The 18,111-nt window shown below is 49.2% G+C and overlaps 4 protein-coding genes across 4 annotated transcripts in view; 2 read left to right on the forward strand and 2 right to left on the reverse strand.

The window, feature by feature from the left end:
* Mrpl53 (mitochondrial ribosomal protein L53) overlaps nt 1-945 on the forward strand; it is a 1,478-nt gene extending 533 nt beyond the window's left edge. The window contains exon 2 of the mRNA XM_013034601.1: nt 32-945. Coding sequence (XP_012890055.1) covers nt 32-156 — 125 coding nt within the window. The 3' untranslated portion in view covers nt 157-945. The remainder of the gene's footprint in view (nt 1-31) is intronic.
* A 3,191-nt stretch (nt 946-4,136) lies between these two features.
* On the forward strand, nt 4,137-7,885 carry Mogs (mannosyl-oligosaccharide glucosidase). The gene is made up of 4 exons (XM_013034645.1): nt 4,137-4,670; nt 4,824-5,050; nt 5,532-5,728; nt 5,945-7,885. Exons 1-4 carry the CDS (start codon nt 4,310-4,312, stop codon nt 7,686-7,688), a joined length of 2,529 nt encoding a protein of 842 aa, XP_012890099.1. The 5' UTR covers nt 4,137-4,309; the 3' UTR covers nt 7,689-7,885.
* Nucleotides 7,886-8,072: 187 nt separating this feature from the next.
* On the reverse strand, nt 8,073-10,723 carry Wbp1 (WW domain binding protein 1). The gene is made up of 4 exons (XM_013034611.1): nt 10,428-10,723; nt 9,413-9,515; nt 9,108-9,284; nt 8,073-8,740 (listed from the first exon to the last, which is right to left on the reverse strand). The coding sequence occupies exons 1-4, from the start codon at nt 10,494-10,496 to the stop codon at nt 8,283-8,285; spliced, it is 807 nt and encodes a 268-aa protein (XP_012890065.1). The 5' UTR covers nt 10,497-10,723; the 3' UTR covers nt 8,073-8,282.
* A 394-nt stretch (nt 10,724-11,117) lies between these two features.
* On the reverse strand, nt 11,118-15,381 carry Ino80b (INO80 complex subunit B). Its single transcript, XM_013034618.1, has 5 exons — nt 15,242-15,381; nt 14,838-15,030; nt 14,511-14,629; nt 14,179-14,348; nt 11,118-11,728 (listed from the first exon to the last, which is right to left on the reverse strand). Exons 1-5 carry the CDS (start codon nt 15,297-15,299, stop codon nt 11,198-11,200), a joined length of 1,071 nt encoding a protein of 356 aa, XP_012890072.1. The 5' UTR covers nt 15,300-15,381; the 3' UTR covers nt 11,118-11,197.
* Nucleotides 15,382-18,111: the final 2,730 nt, after the last annotated feature.

Below are 18,111 nucleotides of genomic sequence, written 5' to 3' on the forward strand. Positions count from 1 at the left end.
CGGCTCACGGGTGGGACGAACCTTCCCCCAGGAGACGGGCACCGCCTCATCCTGCGCGGCGCCCACCTCACCGCCCAGGAGATGTTCACGGCCTTCGCCTCCCACGTCCAGGCCAGGAGCGCGGAGGACGGCGCGGACAAGCCAGGCGGGCGCTGACGGCCCCGAGGACAAGCCCATTGTAACCTGGGACCAGGACGGGGCTAGGAGGGTGATCTCAGAAGACCTGGTCTTAGTTGTTCATCCCTATTCCGGTCACCGTCTGGAGGGCTCCGGAAGTGTGGGGGGTGGGGTGGGAGCGTGCCTCTCCACGACACTGCGTTTTGGACACTTCAGGACGAGGGCAGAGGGAGGGGAGGGCCGGTCTGGACGAACTTGATTTTTTTTTTCCCCCACTTTACCGAATTTGGCTTCTTCCACCCATCACATTATCTTTTAATGTTGCTTACAAAACAAAACACAAAAACCTGTGCTGTTTCCTATTTTAGTAGTTTTTCCTACTCTTAATTTGCCCACTCTGGTTTTTCTTAACCATAATCTGTGAGTTAAACCCTTACATTTCTGTTTGGTTCTAACCCCAGCTTCTATGGTACTACCAGCTTTTACCAAATACCAACGTTCTTTGTCAAAAATAGCATTATTTTACATCATTTCTCCCATTCCTTTCAAAGACAGCTAATCTGCTCAGCCACCTTTGCTGATAAACACAGTATTACCTTATTCTGCCTTCTTCCTTGCCCATCATGTCCAATCTTTATAAAAATGCTCCTCAGATGATCTCTCCATTCCCATTCATTCTGAGTATCACTGTTGCAGTGTCAGGACTGTCCTCTTTTATGTATTGGTGCTGCTAAATTTATCTTCCCAAAGTGCATGACTCTGCTTATCTCCCACCAATGTTTCAGAAAATGCTGGCTGAAATAAATTTTTATACTGGGTTAACATCTATTATAGTGATTGTGAGATCAGTTTATATCAGCCATTTAAAAAGGAAAGAAAAGAAATAAAGAATATCAAGTTAAGTCATGTAGAATGGGAAGCATTCTACTCCCCCCTAATAAATTTTTTCTTTTTTGTTTTTGTTTATTAAGTTCTGTACAGAAAGGTTACAATTCCATAAGTCAGGTTATGAGTATAATACTTCTTAGACTGGAGAGAGTGAAGGAATGGAAGATAAAAAAAACTTCTTAGTATCAGTCCTTGATTCTTCCTCTTTTGTGCCTACCCACAAATTACATAATTCATTTTTTACACGGTGTACATTGAATACAGTGTACATTTGCTCACCGTCCCTTTCCATTTCCTACTATTTTTTTTGGGGGGGGTCCGGTTGTGGGGCCTGAACTCTGAGCCTGGGCGCTGCCCCTCAGCTCTTCAGCTCAAGGCTAGCACTCTACCACTTGAGCCACAGCGCCACTTCTGGCTTTTTTCTTTTTGCTTATGTGGTGCTGGGGAATGGAACCCAGGGCCTCATGCATGCAAGGCAAGCGCTCTACCACTGAGCCACCTTCCCAGATCCCCCTACTGTTCTTTCAATAAAACAGTACTTTAGTTGTTCAGAGGATATACCTTTGGATAGGAAACTAAGCTGTGTGTGTATGTGCGTGTGCTCACACACATTCAGATTCTAACAGTACTCATCATTTCTTATTGTGAGTTATAGGGGGAAAAGCTGCTATTACAGACTTTATTATACTCAATTATGGCAATCAAAGATCTCTTAGAGGCTGGGAATATGGCTTAGTGGTAGAGTGCTTGGCCTGGCATGCATGTAGTCCTGGATTCCATTCCTTAGTACCACATAAACAGAAAAAGCCATAGGTGGCGCTGTGGCTCAAGTGGTAGAGTGCTAGCCTTGAACAAAAGAAGTTTAAGGATAGTGTCCAGGCCCTGAGTTCAAGCACTAGGACTGGCAGAAAAATCTCTTAGAGACAGGTATATAGTTTGCAAAATACGTTTCATATGACCCTCCATAACATTACTATGATCTTTGTCTACCAACTTTACCCTTCCTACAGCAACAGCAAACAAACAAACAAAAAAACTTCCTGGGGTCAATAAAGAGCCGGGCTGCCATGATTTGAAAACTTGGTTCTGCTCTAAGTAGCTTTGTAAAAATTACCAGTGACTGCATACTTATTCACTGAATAAGGATAATATTACTGCCCTCTGTATCCATCAATTCTGTATTTTTGGGCTCAATCAACCGTGAATTAAAAATGTTCTAGAAAAGTAATTGCATCTGAACTGAACACTACAAACTTTTTCTTGTCACTAATCCCTCAACAGTACTTACAGTGAAGCAGTGATTTACACAGCATTTACCTTGTATAGTGAAAAAGTGATCTAGAGATGAGTTAAAGCATACAAAAGGAAATGTGTAAGTTTTAGGCAAAACTGTGACATTTTAAAGTGAATGTGGTAGCAAGGTCTGTAACCCCCCCCCCCACCCCCAGGAGGCTGAAGTTGGAGGATAATGAGTTCCATGGCAGTCTGATACAAACAAGACACATGTGTCCAAAAATAAAGTATTGTGACTGTTTTACAAGGGATTTGGGCAGGGCTCAATCTATAGGGACTTAACAGCAGTCCTAGAACCAAATCTTGGACTATTTCAGGGGATGACTGCCTGCACTTAGGTCTGAGAATTTAACAAGTTAATACCTGTAAAATGTCTACAACAATACTGGGAAGATAGATACCTTTTCTTTTTCCTTTTTCTTTTTGGTCAGTCATGGGGCTTGAACTGGGGGTCTGGGTGTTGTCCTTGAGCATTTTTGCTTAAGGCTACTGCTCTACCACTTGGAGCCACAGGTCCACTTCTGGTTTTTAGGTGTTTTAATTGGAGATAAGGGTCTTGGACTTTCTTGCCTGGGCTTTGAACCATGATTGTCAGATCTCAGCCTCCTGAATAGCTAGGATTATAAGCACAAACCACTAGCAGCAGATGGGAGATGACCTTTCTAAGCTGGAAAGAACACTGACAGCCTGTGTTTGACTGCTCAGTGCCATAATTAACTGGCTGTTATCTTTTTTTTCTGGCTGTTATCTTGAGATAGGTTTTTTTTTTCCTTTAGTACTAGGAATTGAAGTGCATGAAGTGCCCTATCACTTCAGCCATGTCCCCAACGCTTTTTATGGTTTTTATCCAGGGTTGGCATCAAACTCAAGGTTCTCCTGACTCAGCCTTTTCTGTGGTGCCTGCACTATAGATATGGACTACTACTCAGTTTTGGGCCAGTGTCAACCAGTTTTTCCTCATGGGTTGAATGCTGGCACTGTGCTTCTAAATGGTGAACTTCTAAGTTGTGGATGTTTACTCCCTGACCTCATCGTGATAACAGGTGTGTAATAAACATTTGTTGAAATTTACAGACATTTAGCATTGACCTTGCACGTTAACAGTGATTACTTTTGGACACAAAAATAAAATTCATAGAGCGCTTGCTCTACCACTCATGGGGCCCTGGGTTAGATCCCTCAGCACCACATAAGCAGAAAAAGCTGGAAGTGGTGCTATGGCTCAAGTGGTAGAGCGCTAGCCTTGAGTTGAAGAGCTGAGGGACAGCGCCCAGGCCCAGAGTTCAGGCCCCACGACCAATTAAAATTCATGTGTGTAATAAATACCATAATAGAGATGTGGACCAGGGCTGGGAATATAGTTGAGGTAGAGCACTTGTGTAGAATGAACGAAGTTACGGGTTCAGTCCCCAGCACTGCGAAAAGAAAAGAAAAGCTAACAAATTCAGCTGAACATTGGGTTTGGGCGGTATATACGCGCAAGTTTCTGGGTTCGATCCCCACTACTGCATAAAAAGGAAAATTGTAGGCCGAGTGGAGATGTGACTTCTCTTAAGTCCCAGGTAGGATGTCCACGACACAACTTGACCGGACGCCAGCCTGCAAGTACCAAGTTAGCTACTACTACCCAAGCCTGAGGTCTGTCCAAGTTAGCTGTGCTTGTTAGGGCACCGTTTTCTACGAGCGACTGGAGCCAGCTTCTAGAACAAACAAAACGCTCGAAGTGCGGCGATGCTTCCTTCCGCTAAGCTGTCAAGTAAAAGAAGCCGAGAACTGATGAATGTACGGGACGCCCAGCCACCTGCCGCCAGTCACGGCGGTTCCGGGCTCGGGCACTCGGTCTGACGTGGAGGGGCGGGACTTCCGGGAGGAAGTCTAGTGGAGCGGGAGGCGCGGGCGCAGGTGCTGTTGACAGGACGGTGGTCGCTGGGGTGCGGGCCGCGAGCCGGAGAGGCACGGCAGGGCCTGTGCTCCACTGCCTCCTTTCGGCAGTGCCGATCTCCGTGCCGGGATGGCCCGGGGCGAGCGGCGCCGCCGCGCTGCGCCGCCGGCTGAAGGAGCTCGGACAGTTGAGAGGGCGGCTCGGGGCGGTCCTGGGCGTCGGGACGGCCGGGGTGGCGGGACCCGTGGCGCGGTGCGGGGTGCGACGATGGCCGCCGTGGTCCTTGTTCTGGCCGTGGCTCTAGCTCTGTCGGGACGTTGGATGGTAGCGTGGCACCGTGCGCAGCGGGCGGTCACTCTGCACTCGGCACCCCCAGCACTGTCCCCCGACTCATCCAGCCCCGCCGTGGCCCCGGACCTCTTCTGGGGCACCTACCGCCCTCACGTCTACTTCGGCATGAAGACTCGCAGCCCGAAGCCTCTACTCACCGGTAACCGGGCCTAAGGGCGGGCAGCCCAACCTTCCCGCCAGAATCAGGGTGGGGAGGCGTGGATCAGGAGTTATGAAGAGGGATGACCCGAAAGTTCTCGGAGTCCCAGAGGGACTGCGTTCTCTTTGACTTACACGGCCATTCTACCCCCAGGACTGATGTGGGCGCAACAGGGCGCAACCTCAGGGACCCCTAAGCTCAGGCACACGTGTGAGCAGGGGGACGGCGTGGGTCCCTATGGCTGGGAGTTCCACGACGGCCTCTCCTTCGGGCGACAACACATCCAGGATGGGGCCTTAAGGCTCACCACTGAGTTCGTCAAGAGGCCTGGGGGTCAGCACGGAGGGGACTGGAGCTGGAGAGTGACTATAGAGCCTCAGGTCAGGGCCTCAGGTTACCCTTTCCTAAGCCCAGACTCCCTCCATCCCTTCCTTACTGCCAGAATATGCAGCCTGAAATGGGGATTGACAGCCAGGGCAACGAATCTGGCTGCCTGGATTTGGTCCTACATTATTTGTATCACATCTCTGCCTATCACCTTTTAAGTCTTAAATTTCTTTGTTTGTAAAGCAGAGATAGTAGCATCACCACCTAACTCACAAGATTGTAAGAATTAAATGAAATCACCTGTGTCAATTCTTAGTACAGGACATAGCACTCCAGTACTCTCCATTCCCAGAGAGCCCTAAAATCCATTCTACTGCTTGTACCCACTTACTGAGTTGAATGGTGATTCTCAACACTGTCAGATATTTGTTGGTCCATGTTATTCCTGCTTGGGATCCTTTTCCCTCACTAAACGTGATTCTCAAAATAATGCCAATCAAGTTCTGTTGTTTTTTGTTCTCTTTGGTACCCTAGGCTTCAGGTACCCCTGCCTTCCCCTTGGTCTCCCTATTCTTCTATGTGGTGACAGATGGCCAGGAAGTCCTACTACCAGAGGCTGGACCCAAGGGGCAATTGAAGTTCATCAGTGGGCATTCCAATGACCTTGGTGACTTCCGATTTTCTCTTCTACCACCAACCAGTCCAGGGGACACTGCACCCAAGTATGGCAGGTAAATGGGGAAAGAATGTGGTGGTAGTAGTAGGGGTGGTGTGCATGTCAACTTGGCCTGATTCTATTTCCCCTAGCCTACCTGTTTTGTCTTCTCCATCTCCTTGTTTCCTATACTGCCAAGGGTGCCCATCCTGACTCCTGATTACCTATTTCCCTTTATAAACCTATCCCTTCTTCCTGAATAATATTTCCTGTTTGTCTTCTTGCCTTCAAGCTACAATGTCTTCTGGTCCTCCAACCCAGGACTGCCCCTTCTGACAGACATGGTGAAGAGTCGCCTAAATAGCTGGTTTCAGCATCGGCCCCCAGGGGCTTCTCCTGAACGTTACCTTGGCTTGCCTGGATCTCTGAAGTGGGAGGACAGAGGCCCAAGCGGACAAGGGCAGGGACAAGGGCAATTCTTGATACAGCAGGTTACACTGAAAGTCCCATTTTCTGTGGAATTTGTGTTTGAATCGGGCAGTGCCCGGACAGGAAGAAACCAAGCCCTGGGGCAGCTGGCAGGCAGCCTACTGACCCAGGCCCTAGAGAATCATGCTAAAGCCTTCCAGGAGCACTTTGAGAAGATCTTCCAGCTAAAGGAGAAAGGCCTGACCCCTGAGGAGCTGACCTTGGGTCAGGTTGCCCTCAGTGGCCTCCTTGGTGGGATTGGTTACTTCTATGGGCAGAGTCTGGTATTGCCAGACATGGGGGTGGAAGGATCAGAGCAGAAGGTGGACCCAGCCCTTTTTCCACCTGTCCCTCTTTTCTCAGGGGTACCCTCCAGGTCATTCTTCCCACGAGGCTTCCTTTGGGATGAGGGCTTTCACCAGCTAGTGGTCCAGCGGTGGGATCCACGCCTCACTCGGGAGGCCGTAGGCCACTGGCTAGGACTGCTCAATGCTGATGGCTGGATTGGGCGAGAGCAGATACTGGGCGATGAGGCCCGAGCCCGGGTGCCCCCAGAGTTCCTAGTGCAGCGGGCAGCCCATGCCAACCCTCCAACCCTGCTCTTGCCGGTAGAACACATGCTAGAAGGTGGTGACCCTGTTGACTTGGCCTTCCTCCGCAGGGCTTTCCCTCGCCTACATGCCTGGTTCTCCTGGCTCCATCAGAGCCAGGCAGGGCCAGTACCACTATCTTACCGCTGGCGGGGCCGGGACCCAGCCTTGCCTACCTTACTAAACCCCAAGACACTGCCCTCTGGGTTGGATGACTACCCCCGGGCTTCACATCCTTCAACAACTGAGCGCCACCTGGACCTAAGATGCTGGATAGCACTGGGTGCCCGTGTACTGTCACAGCTTGCAGAAAGGCTGGGGGAGGCTGAGGCCGCTGCTGAGCTGAGTCCCCTGGCCGCCTCACTGGAGGCACAGGATACACTGGATGAACTGCACTGGGCTCCAGAGCTAGGAGTCTTTGCAGACTTTGGAAACCACACAAAAGCAGTACAGCTGAAACCGAGGCCTCCTCATGGGCTGGTTCGGGTGGTGGGCCGGCCCCCACCTCGCTTGCAATATGTGGATGTCCTGGGCTATGTAACTCTTTTTCCCTTTCTGTTGCGGCTTCTAGACCCCAACTCACCCCGTCTTGGGCCCTTACTTGATGTTCTAGGTGACAGCCGCCATCTCTGGAGCCCCTTTGGACTGCGCTCCCTTGCAGCTTCTAGTTCCTTTTATGGTCAGCGCAATTCTGAGCATGACCCTCCTTATTGGCGAGGTGCTGTGTGGCTCAATGTCAACTACTTGGCCTTGGGAGCACTCCACCACTATGGGCATCTGGCTGGTCCCTTCCAGACGCAGGCTGCCAAGCTATACAGTGAGCTCCGTGCCAATGTGGTGGGCAATGTGCGGCGGCAGTACCAGGCCACAGGATTCCTATGGGAACAGTACAGTGACCGGGATGGGCGGGGCATGGGCTGCCGCCCTTTCCATGGCTGGACCAGCCTGGTCTTACTGATCATGGCTGAAGAGTACTGAAGCAGAGATGGGAGGAGAGCCCGGCCACTCACGGCATTTTGAATCTGGAGACAAGATCTGTGGCTTCTGACCCTAGTCCCTCAGATGCCAGTAATTCAAACCTTCCTTAGCTCATCTCAGGTGTCTTCTACTATCATCCCACATAGCCCTGGGGTGAATGTGAATCAAGAGTCTATTTTTCTAAATAAAGTGAAAAAAAAAAAAGCATAACCAAACTCTTGTTTTTACCGGTTATGGCCTGTCAAAAGGCATTAGCTCAGTTCAGGCCTTGGGGCTCCCTACTGTCATAAGGGAAGATAGATAAATGGGCCATTATCTGTCCCTCCAAACAACCAGTCAGGTCAAATACAATTGTAATATGTTGAGTTCTAGTTCACTCAAATCCACAAACGGCTGGTTCACATCTCTTTAATGAGATTAAAGGCTCCTGTGTATGTGTTGGGGGGTGGGTAAAGCTAGCAGTCTCCCAGTACTGCCCCCATCCCCAGGGCTCCCGCCCTTTCAGGTAGATAGTAGGAAGGACAGGAGGGGCCAAGAAGGACTTGAAAACAGGGCTGTCTCTGGTGGCTAAGAAACCTATCCATCCAAGACTACTTATGGTATGTCTCCATTTGAAGCCAACCCCACAGGAGAGACCTGTAGCATGGGTTCTGGGGGCAGTGCACAAGGAGACTGGCCCTCCAGACCTGGTGGGGTGGCACTAACCCTCATCTCTTTGACTGGCTCACCTTCACTGGAGTCAGGACAAGGGCAGAGCTCAATACCTGAGTCACCAGTTAGGCGACGGTAGCGGCAAGAGGGGGGGGTGTGGGCAGGGCTCATTCCTGCCCCAGGCTCACTCTCCTGATGAGGGGGAGCACTCTGGTGGGAGGAAACACCTTCCACATTTGTCCCCTCGCAGTGGGCAGGGCAGCTGGATGCAGAGGAACAGCAGGTGCATTCACTGGAAGCAGTCAAGGGGTGGCCGGGGGCCATAGTGTAAGGAGGTGGCGGTGTGCCTGGGCGATGAACCACATCCTCATAGGCTGGGGGTTTGAAGGCGCTGAGAAGGCCTGTAGAGAAGAGAACAGTATAGGCAGTGGAAGGCAACCAGGATGGGAGAGTGTCATATTAGGGGAAAAGAGGTTCCTTGAGGGCTGGGAATGTGGCTTCGCAGTAGAGTGCTTGCCTAGCATGCATGAAGTCCTGGGTTTGATTCCTCAGTACCACATAAACAGCCTGAAGTGGGGCTGTGACTCAAGTGGTAGAGTGCAAAAAGAAGCTCAGGGACAGTGCCCAGGCCCAGAGTTCAAGCACAAGGACTGACAAAAAAAAAAAAAAGTGTTCCTTGAAATGACTGCAAAAGGGAAGTTGGGGTGATTCAGGGTCCTGATTTGAGAAGGGATACTAGGAGTGGACCTAGAGCCTCAAGTCACTCACGAAGGTCAAGCAGTGAACTGGTGGGAACAGGGCCAGCCCCATGGCATGCCCCATGGTAGGCCAACAAGTTGATCTCACGTTGCCGCTGCTGTTGTTGCAGCCGGAGTTTAGCTCGTCGGTGGCGGAAGGCGCAACAGCAGCTAAAGAGGATGAGGACAGTCCAGAGTAGCCAGAACCCTGAAGAAGGCAAGGATAATATATCTCAGATACCTCCTAAGCAGAAAGGGGTCCTTGAAGGCTGCAATTATGAGGCAGAAGGGAGGGTAGGCAGAGGAACTTGAGAATTGTCACTCTTGGAGACTCACACCAGAGCTCATAGTAGTAAGTGCAGCAGCCAGTCTCCCCGCAGCAGTGACCACTCTCACAGAGGTAGGGCTGGTTGTTCACGCCTGGGCACAGCTCTCGAAGCTGAGGGGCAAGGAGGCACTTAGAACTAAGGGAGATTCTAGCTCAAGACACCATTCATCCCAACTCCTGCATGCACATACAACTCCCACCCTGTGAGCCAAGGTCAGCTTGGAAAGATGCCAATAGGGGATTAATAAGGGGGTAGTCAAATATCTTCAGGGTTGTCCATGTGGGAGAGGATTTGGACTAGAAAAAAAAATCAATCTAGAAAACAAAAATATGGACATGCAAAGAGAAAGATTTCAGTTGTGTACATCCAAGACCTGTCTCAGTCAAGCCTGTCACCCTAGGGTGCTTTCTGTTAAGACAGTGTGAGATATTTTAAAGCCTCAGACAACAGGGAGGGATTTAAGGTCACTTCCAAAGCTAAAATGCTTCCATCATCCCCCACAGACTGACACCCCCACCCTCCCTTAGATCTTTCCACCCGTGGCTCTCAGGTTCTCTAGGGTGGAGAGGCAGTGTGAGACGCAGAGCAGCGCTCCCAACCAGCTGGGATTACTGTGGGTGATAAAGGATGGCACCAAAGGCACAGGTCTGGGTGCCATCTCTTCTCCAAATTGCTCCCTTAGGAGAAAATACTGCTGGACTCTGTTGTGACAATAGGCATATAGAAAAACACCAGAAATAACTGTTGCAAGACAGAAGGAGGGAGCCTCACTATGTTTCTGGTCACTGGGGAGTCACTGCAAGCTTCCACTGCAGCCATGGGATGGTGTCTATGAGGCTGCAGGTAAAGTCAACTACGTCTACATTTCAAAGTTTAGACAAAGAGTGAAAGGGATATGCTTAGGAACTTCACAGTACCTTTGGCTCCGTAAGTTCCTCCCCTAACCTGCAACAGGAAGGGACAGGAAAGGGGAAAGCGAAATAAATGGCTGTCGTGATAGGCTTTTGGAGCTGTTGGGATACCTGCTGTTGCGGCGCCCGAAGTGCCCCCCAGGCCTCCTCGCTGCCGTTCCCGCTGCTGGCCCGAGCCATGCCTCCACCTACAGCCCCCTGAAGACCACAGCCTCCTCTACCGCCAGCTGCCCCGCCCCTGCCACCTCTACGTCCACCGCCATGGTCCCTGCCCGGCCCATCTTCAGTGCCGCCACCATCGCTCAGCGGCCCGAGCTTCCATCCGGGGAGAGCTCGGCCAACTAAAATCTTGGTTGCCTAGTCCAACCAATGACTACCGCTCATCGACGGACCGGCCAATAGGAGCAGAAAAGAGAGCTCTCCCTATGACCAATCCACCGCAGCGCCTCCTCCGCTCTCCCAGACAACAAGAGCTTGCACAGACAAAGAGTGGGGGACGGCTCAACCAAGGGTCCTGACTGACAGCAACAAGAGCCAATACAGACAACAGAACGGGCCTTGACTTGTCAGCCAATGGGAGACCGTCCAGAAGAGCAAAGTTCTCGCTGATTGGCTCGAACCATATTTCCCATCCGGATGGAACTGGAGAGGTTCGGAAAAAAGTCTACCCGAGTTCGGTCGGTCGGTGGCAGACCCGCTGTGCTTCTTGCCGTCGTTCCTAAGCCCCTGGGAGGGCAAGTTGTGTGTTCCCAAGATTCGTCTTCCCTTATCCCCTCTTCCCCCAATTCTGTACAAACAGGAGCGCCGGATATAATTTAATAAGTGGGAGAAGACAATGAAAACCAGACATAGACGAGGGTGGAAAGTCCAAGTTTGACTACTTAAGTAGCCAAAAGCGGGGATGCAGGGCCTTCAGGTCCCCCCAGCCGCATCTGCAGGTTGATGCGGTAGCACTGAAGACTACACAGTGCCTGGCCGGTTCGGGAGCAGGCGTAGCGGCGCGGGTGGGGGCAGCCGGGGACGGAGCAGCGTGGAGGAGGGCCCGGAGGGGGTGGCCGCTGAGCCACAGCGGCGGGGGCAGGGACGCCAGGTGGGAAGGAAAGGGTGGAACCCTGCGCCCCGCTGCAGTAGCGAACCATGGGAGCCAGGGCTGCAGCGCGCCCACCCCGCCGTTCGCCCCGCGCCGTCCCCCGGCCTCCGCGGCCGCTGGGCGCAGCAGTCTTGGTGAGGCGCTCGATCGTCTGGTTCTTGTGTTCCTCGGCTCGCCGGGCGGCCTGCAGCCGCCGCTTCCGGGCCCGCTCTTCCCTCTTCAGCAACATCTCCTCGGTGAGGGCAGGGGCCGGGCAGCCTGCAGCCACCGGCAGCGGCAGCATGGGGGAAGGCTGACTCCGCGCCTTCTGGAGCAGTGCTCGCTGCAGGGAAAGTGAAGGAGGGTGTTTGAAAATAGGAGATGAGAGTGGTGCGGCCCACCAGGGTCTCGGGAGGGGGAAAGAGGGCACATGGAGAGTAGGGTCTTGCAGCATGAGCACGGGTAGGCGAGAATTAATAAACACCCACTTTGGGGGCTCTTACTATATAGCTTCCTCCCAGGTCTCACGTTCAACTGTATCTCCTTGATTCTCAAGGAGAAGAGTTCCAAAACTCTGTATCACCTTTTCTCAAGTTTTTGTTTTTAATTAAAGAGAAGTCTTGATAGCATCAATTGAGTAACTGCACACCAAACAAAAAAAGATACTTTTTTTCCCCAGCCAGCACTGGGGCTGGGGCTTGAACTCAGGACCTGGATGCTGGTATTTTTTGCTCAAGGCTAGTGCTTTACCACTCCAGTCACAGTTTCACTTCTAACTTTTTGGTGATTAACTGGAAATAAGAATCTCATAGACTGGGGCTGGGAAGGTGGCTCAGTGGTAGAGCGCTTGCCTTGCATGCATGAGGCCCTGGGTTCCATTCCTCAGCACCACATAAGAAAAAAGTGGCACTGTGGCTCATAGTGGTAGAGTGCTAGCTTTGAGCTGAAGAGCTGAGGGGCAGCGCCCAGGCCCAGAGTTCAGGCCCCACAACTGGACCCTCTCCTCCCCCCAAAAAAAGAATCTCATAGACTTTTACTGTTTGGCCTGGCTTCAAACCACAATCCTTAGATCTCAATCTCCAGAGTAGCTAGGTTTACAGATGTGAGCCACTAACACCAGACTTTCAGAATTATTATTATTATTGTTGTTGTTGTTGTCAGTTGTAGGGCTTGAACTCTGGGCCTGGGCCTTGTCCCTCAGCTCTTCAGCTCAAGGCTAGTGCTCTACCACTTGAGCCACAGCACCACCTCTGTTTTTTTGAGTGGTTTATTGGAGATAAGAGTCTCATGGAACTTTCTTGCCCAGGCTGGCTTTGAACCATGATCCTCTGAGTACCTAGGATTACAGGTGATAGCTACCAGTGCCCAGTTTCAGAATTATTCTTGATTACTTTTTCTTTAATCCAACCCCCACCCCTCACAACATAACCACTAACAGCTTGTGTGTGTGTGTGTGTGTGTGTGTGTGTGTACGTGTGTTCACCCACAGACAGACACACACGGACAGACGGGGTCACAACACACACACAGACACAGACACACAGACACACACACACACCCGCACGTGCGCGTCTGCAACAGGATTTGAATTCAGGGCTTGAACCTGCTTAAGTGCTCAAATGAATTCAGGGCCTTGAACCTGCTTAAGTGCTCAAATGAATTCAGGGCCTTGAACCTGCTTAAGTGCTCAAATGAATTCAGGGCCTTGAACCTGCTTAAGTGCTCTTTTGAGCTATACCTTTAATTGGCTTCTGCCAGTTAATTGAAGTCTCTGGACTTTTCTGTCCAGGCTGCTTCAAACCTCAATCTTTGGATCACAGCCTCTTGAGCAGATAGGATTATAGGTATGGGACACCTATAATCCTGTCTACAATCATATCTAATGGCCAGTCTCTGGGCTTCTCTCCCATCCTCCAGTTTCTATCTCTTTTTCTATATAGAAGCCATTATTTATATATTATAATCAAATATATTATTTCTCTGCATAAAACCCATCATTGTCTTAGTCACGTTTTTTTTTCCTTCTTTACCCTGCTTTGCATGTTGTAGTTTCAGGGTTTTTATGCATGTTGGCCTCTTTGCCTGAAAAGCTGTAGTACTGAAAATGTTTATGTTTTCTTTTTTTTTTTAATTTTTTATTGTAAAGATACTATACAGAGGGTTACAGTTACATGAGTGAGGTAATGAGTACACTTCCTCTTGAACATTGTTAGCCCCTCCATTGTTTTCCCCTACCATCCCCTCCCTCCCTCCCTTCCCCGAAGTTCTTTTTTTTTTTTGATTGTGATTAAGTGATTACATAATTTCTAAGTCACAAAAAGGCATTTCCCTTAACTACTCTAATTTTTTTTCTTGTCTTTATTGCCTTACTTTTTTTTTTTTGCCAGTCTGGAGCATGAACTCAGGGCACCAACTTCTTTTGCTCAAGGCTAGCACTCTACCATGTGAGCCACAGCACCACCTCTGGCATTTTCCTGTTTATGTGGTACTGAGGAATTGAACCCAGGACTTCACTCATGACAGGCAAGCACTCTACCACTAAGCCACATTCCCATCTTTGTCATAAACTCCACCTTTTTGAAATTGTTTATTAACTTATGTGCCACCATCCCTCCCTCAAGCACACACTAGACAAACAGATCCAAGAGAACTGAAACTGTTGAGGTCTTTCTGTTTTCCCACTGATAACCTCACTGCCTACCAAAGTACTTGGGACATGGCAAGTTCTCTCTCTCATCTATACACACAAACACACACACAAATGTTAAGTGAATAAAGAACAAACTAACTTACCTGTCGAGCAGTGAGCAGCCGCTCATTGATCTCCTTCTTGAGGTCTCCATTATCATCCAGCTCCCCTTTCTCCAGGGCATCCAGCCACCTTTGTTCCTCCTCTTCCTCTTGGCCCCCTAAACTTCCTGACAACTCCGGAAGTGGGGAGGGGGACAGATTACTGTCTTCATCTGGGAAGGAAAATAGAAGAGTTAAAAGTTGACTTGTTCAAAGAATCCTCAAGTAGCCAGGTTAATATTGGAACATTCAGTATTACCCACTTCAAACCATCCTCCCTTCTTTTAGCCAGGTACAAGATTAACCCAGTTTTCCCACCTCCAGATCCTTCTCACCCAGCCAGGCTCGGTATTGCTCTAGGGGGACTCCTTCCATAGGTTCTTCTTCATTATCCACCACCATCAAAGGAGAGGGTGATCGAGGACCCTCAGGGATCACAGTGAAGGTAGGAACACTGCAGAAAAGCAACTCTGTAAAGTGAGCAAATGTGTCCCCCTGCTCAGTAGCTGCAGACAGGCTTTCCAATCCTTGCTGTCTTGATCTGGGCCCTGATTATCAGTACCTACACTCTTGTCTTCTAGAAAGCCCATCCACCTTCCCACGTCTCTCTTTACCTGCTCCTAGAAGTTCCCCAAGTAAAACCTTTTCCCAATCGGTCTCACCTCTTGGTGCCCAGGACCTGGCCACCAAGCTTGATTTTGAGTTTAAGCTGGGGCTTGACAGAAGAGGGCTGTGTCAACCCAGCGTCCTCTTCTTGATGATGTTTCTTTTTATGTTTCTTCTTGTGCTTTTTGTGTTTTTTCTTGTGCATTCCGTGGCCGTGGGCAGCAGCCAGGCTCAACTCTAATGCTTCCCCTGTGAGAGAAGAGCTTGTCAAAGGTGTTCGACCGAACCCCGGAATTAAATACACCCCAGAGGGGTCCCACTCTTCCCGCGTTACTACCTGTTACCATAACAACAGCACTGCCTTTTCCCCCTCTACCAGTGATTAGGTGCCTAGGAAACCCGGAGGAATGAAAGAAGTTACTTAGCCAAGAAGACCTCAAGGTGACTGACCCGCACTTACCCGGCTCTGGGGCCTCCATTGCCCCAGGGGTGCTCCCGCGCCTCCACAGCTTACTCATGGGGTCTTGTAAGGAAAGGGGACTGGAAATCGTCGGGACACCTGCCGCATGCCTTTTCCGCCCCGCGGAAGAACTGACTCCAGCAAAAATAATCGGCTACTTCCGGTGCGCCGCCACCATGCTTGTGCGTGGCAGGCTTCGCAGCCAAAGCCTTCCCCGGGAAACTACCATCCCGCCGACGAAGGTTCCCCCAATGGAGCACGTCGCTCCAAACAGAAAGAAACGAGGCTTTCCAGATGATGTTTTTGCTGTTCTGCGTTTTATGCAATGCTGAGGCGTGTGCCCTGGATCTGGGTGCTTTCTGTTAGCTTTGTCACTCAGGCTAGTGCTCTACTGCTTGAGCCATTGCTTCCTTCTGGGTGATTACTTGGAGATAAAAGTCTCACGGACTTTCCTCCCCGGCTTGTGTAGCTAGGACTACAGGCGGGAGCCACCGTGCCAGTCCTGGGGCTGAAACTCAGGGCTTGGGCACTGGCCCTGAGCGGCTTTTGCTCAAGGCTGGCCCTCTACCATAGCACCACTTCTGGCTTTTTCTGTTTATGTGGTGCTGAGGAATCGAACCCAGAGCTTTATGGATACTAGGCAAGCACTCGACCACTAAGTCATATTCCCAGACGTTTATTTTTTTATTCATTTTTGTTGTGGGGTTGAATTCAGGCCACAGTGCTCGCTGCTACCGAGCTTTTTCGCTGAAGGCTTTTCTGGTGGTTAATTGGAAATAAGACTCTCATGGACTTTTCCTGCCAGGCTTTGACCAGCGATCTTCAGATCTCAGCCTCCTGAGTAGCTAGGATCACAGGCGTGAGCCACCAGCACCCGGCTGCAGTTTCATATTCTCTCTCTCTCTCTCCTTTCTTCTTCTCTTTCTCTCTCTCTTTCTTTTCTTTTTTGTTGTTGTTGATCATGGGGTTTGAACTCTGGGCCCGAGCACTGTCCCTCAGCTCTTCAGCTCAAGGCTAGCGCTCTACCACTTGAGCCACAGCACCACTTCCGGCTTTTTTCTTTTTGCTTATGTGGTGCTGAGGAATGGAACCCAGGGCCTCATGCATGCAAGGCAAGCGCTCTACCACTGAGCCACCTTCCCAGCCGCTCTAGTGGTTTATTGGAGATGAGAGTCTCACAGACTTTCCTGCCTGGGCTGGCTTTGAACCACAATCCTCAGATCTCAGCCTCCTGAGTAGCTAGGATTACAGGCATGAGCCACTGGCCTGGCAATATGCTACATTTTTTTTTTCTAGTCCAACACCCAAATATCATGTGCCACATTTATTTATCAAGTGTCTCTAATCTGTTTCAATATGGAACATTATTTTATTCTTGTCTTTTACGATCTTGATTATTTCATATAATTAGCAATAATTGCACCTCAAATCTTCTTGGTTTTGATACTGTCACTGTGTGAAAACTTAATTTTAACTATTTTAGAGGATGATTTTTGATTTTAGAATATGGTATCTCTGGTGTTAACTTGTATCTATATTTATAAATTCTAGGCATTCAGGATATGAAGTGATAGCGTGCTTTCCTAAACTTATAAATTACTTGCAGAACTACCATATGCACAAAAATCAGATAGTAGATACTAAGGATGTTATGATCTGAGGATCGCAGTTTGAAGCCAACATAAGCAAGAAAGTCTATGAGACTCTTATCTCTAATTAACCATCAAAAAGCTAGAAGTGAAGCTATAACGGAAGTAGTAGAGTGTTAGCCTTGAGTAAAAAAGCAAAAAAAAAAAAAAAAGGATAACACCCAGGCCTTGATTTCAACTCCTGGTAGTAGCACACACATGCACATACATACACAAACACCCCCCCCCACACACACACACATACCACAAAACCAAAACTATAAAAAACCTTGTGGATGTCTGCCCATCTCATTAGTGATTATGTTAACCTTGATTACTTGGTCAAAGTGGCTCCTTTTATTGTATATCACCATATTTGCCTTGATACATAAGTATTTTGGGAGAAAAGATTCTGAACAATCCTAATATTGTGTTCTTTATTGAACCTCCACTCATCAAGGTTAGTATCCACTGATGAATACTAAATGAATGAACTGTACCATAAATATTGCCAAGTGGTGATCAACATTTATTTTTGCATTTACATGTATTAGTTAATATTGCCTTCTTTTGCATTTATCTACATATGATGTTTGTTTATTTTTATTACCTTTACATAGGAGTTTCAATTCAACCTATCCATTTTTGTGTATGTATGTGTGTGCTGTTCCTGGAGCTTGAACTCAAGGCCTGGGCATTGTACCTGGGCTTTTTTTTTTTGCTGAAGGCTAGTGCTCTACCACTTGAGCCACACCTCTAATTCTAGATTTTTAGTGATTGGTCTCAAGTATTTTCTTGCTCAGGCTGGCTTTGGACCACAATCCTCAGATCTCAGCCTGATGAGCAGCTAGGATTCATAGGCATGATCTACCCATGCCCAGCAACATTTTAATTGATGAGTATAATGCATCTTGATCAATGTCACCCTTCCATATTTCTCCTCCATCTCTCCTAAGCTCATCTATCCCCTCTGGTTACCTGGTTTATGTATTTATTTGGTGGTGGTACTGGGGTTTGAATTCAGGACTTTGTAATTGCTAATCATGTATTCTACCACTTGAGCTATACCCATAGTCTAGGAAATTTCCTTGATTTCTTTTTTTTTTTTTTGTCCTATTTCTGGGGCTTCAGCTCTGGGTATGACACTCTTCCTTGGGTTTTTCACTCAAGGCAGGCTCTTTACCAGCAGGCTCTGCACCAGCACAAAACAACACCCCCAACAAACCCACTGACTACAATGGG

Source organism: Dipodomys ordii, unplaced genomic scaffold (genome assembly GCF_000151885.1).
Source record: "Dipodomys ordii isolate 6190 unplaced genomic scaffold, Dord_2.0 Scaffold192, whole genome shotgun sequence".
NCBI lineage: Eukaryota > Metazoa > Chordata > Mammalia > Rodentia > Heteromyidae > Dipodomys > Dipodomys ordii.

Excerpts from the sequence above, each read along its gene's own strand:
- Mogs (XM_013034645.1), top strand. The coding sequence starts at position 4,310 with ATGGCCCGGGGCGAGCGGCGCCGCCGCGCTGCGCCGCCGGCTGAAGGA. Across the intron at positions 5,051-5,531 it reads GAGTGACTATAGAGCCTCAG|GCTTCAGGTACCCCTGCCTT; the intron begins GTCAGGGCCTCA and ends TTGGTACCCTAG. Across the intron at positions 5,729-5,944 it reads ACTGCACCCAAGTATGGCAG|CTACAATGTCTTCTGGTCCT; the intron begins GTAAATGGGGAA and ends CTTGCCTTCAAG.
- Wbp1 (XM_013034611.1), bottom strand. The coding sequence starts at position 10,496 with ATGGCTCGGGCCAGCAGCGGGAACGGCAGCGAGGAGGCCTGGGGGGCA. Across the intron at positions 9,516-10,427 it reads TTCGGGCGCCGCAACAGCAG|CTTCGAGAGCTGTGCCCAGG; the intron begins GTATCCCAACAG and ends CTTGCCCCTCAG. Across the intron at positions 8,741-9,107 it reads CAGTTCACTGCTTGACCTTC|GCCTTCTCAGCGCCTTCAAA; the intron begins GTGAGTGACTTG and ends TCTTCTCTACAG.
- Ino80b (XM_013034618.1), bottom strand. The coding sequence starts at position 15,299 with ATGAGTAAGCTGTGGAGGCGCGGGAGCACCCCTGGGGCAATGGAGGCC. Across the intron at positions 14,630-14,837 it reads CAGGTCCTGGGCACCAAGAG|TGTTCCTACCTTCACTGTGA; the intron begins GTGAGACCGATT and ends GCTTTTCTGCAG. Across the intron at positions 11,729-14,178 it reads GGCTGCTCACTGCTCGACAG|CGAGCACTGCTCCAGAAGGC; the intron begins GTAAGTTAGTTT and ends CTTTCCCTGCAG.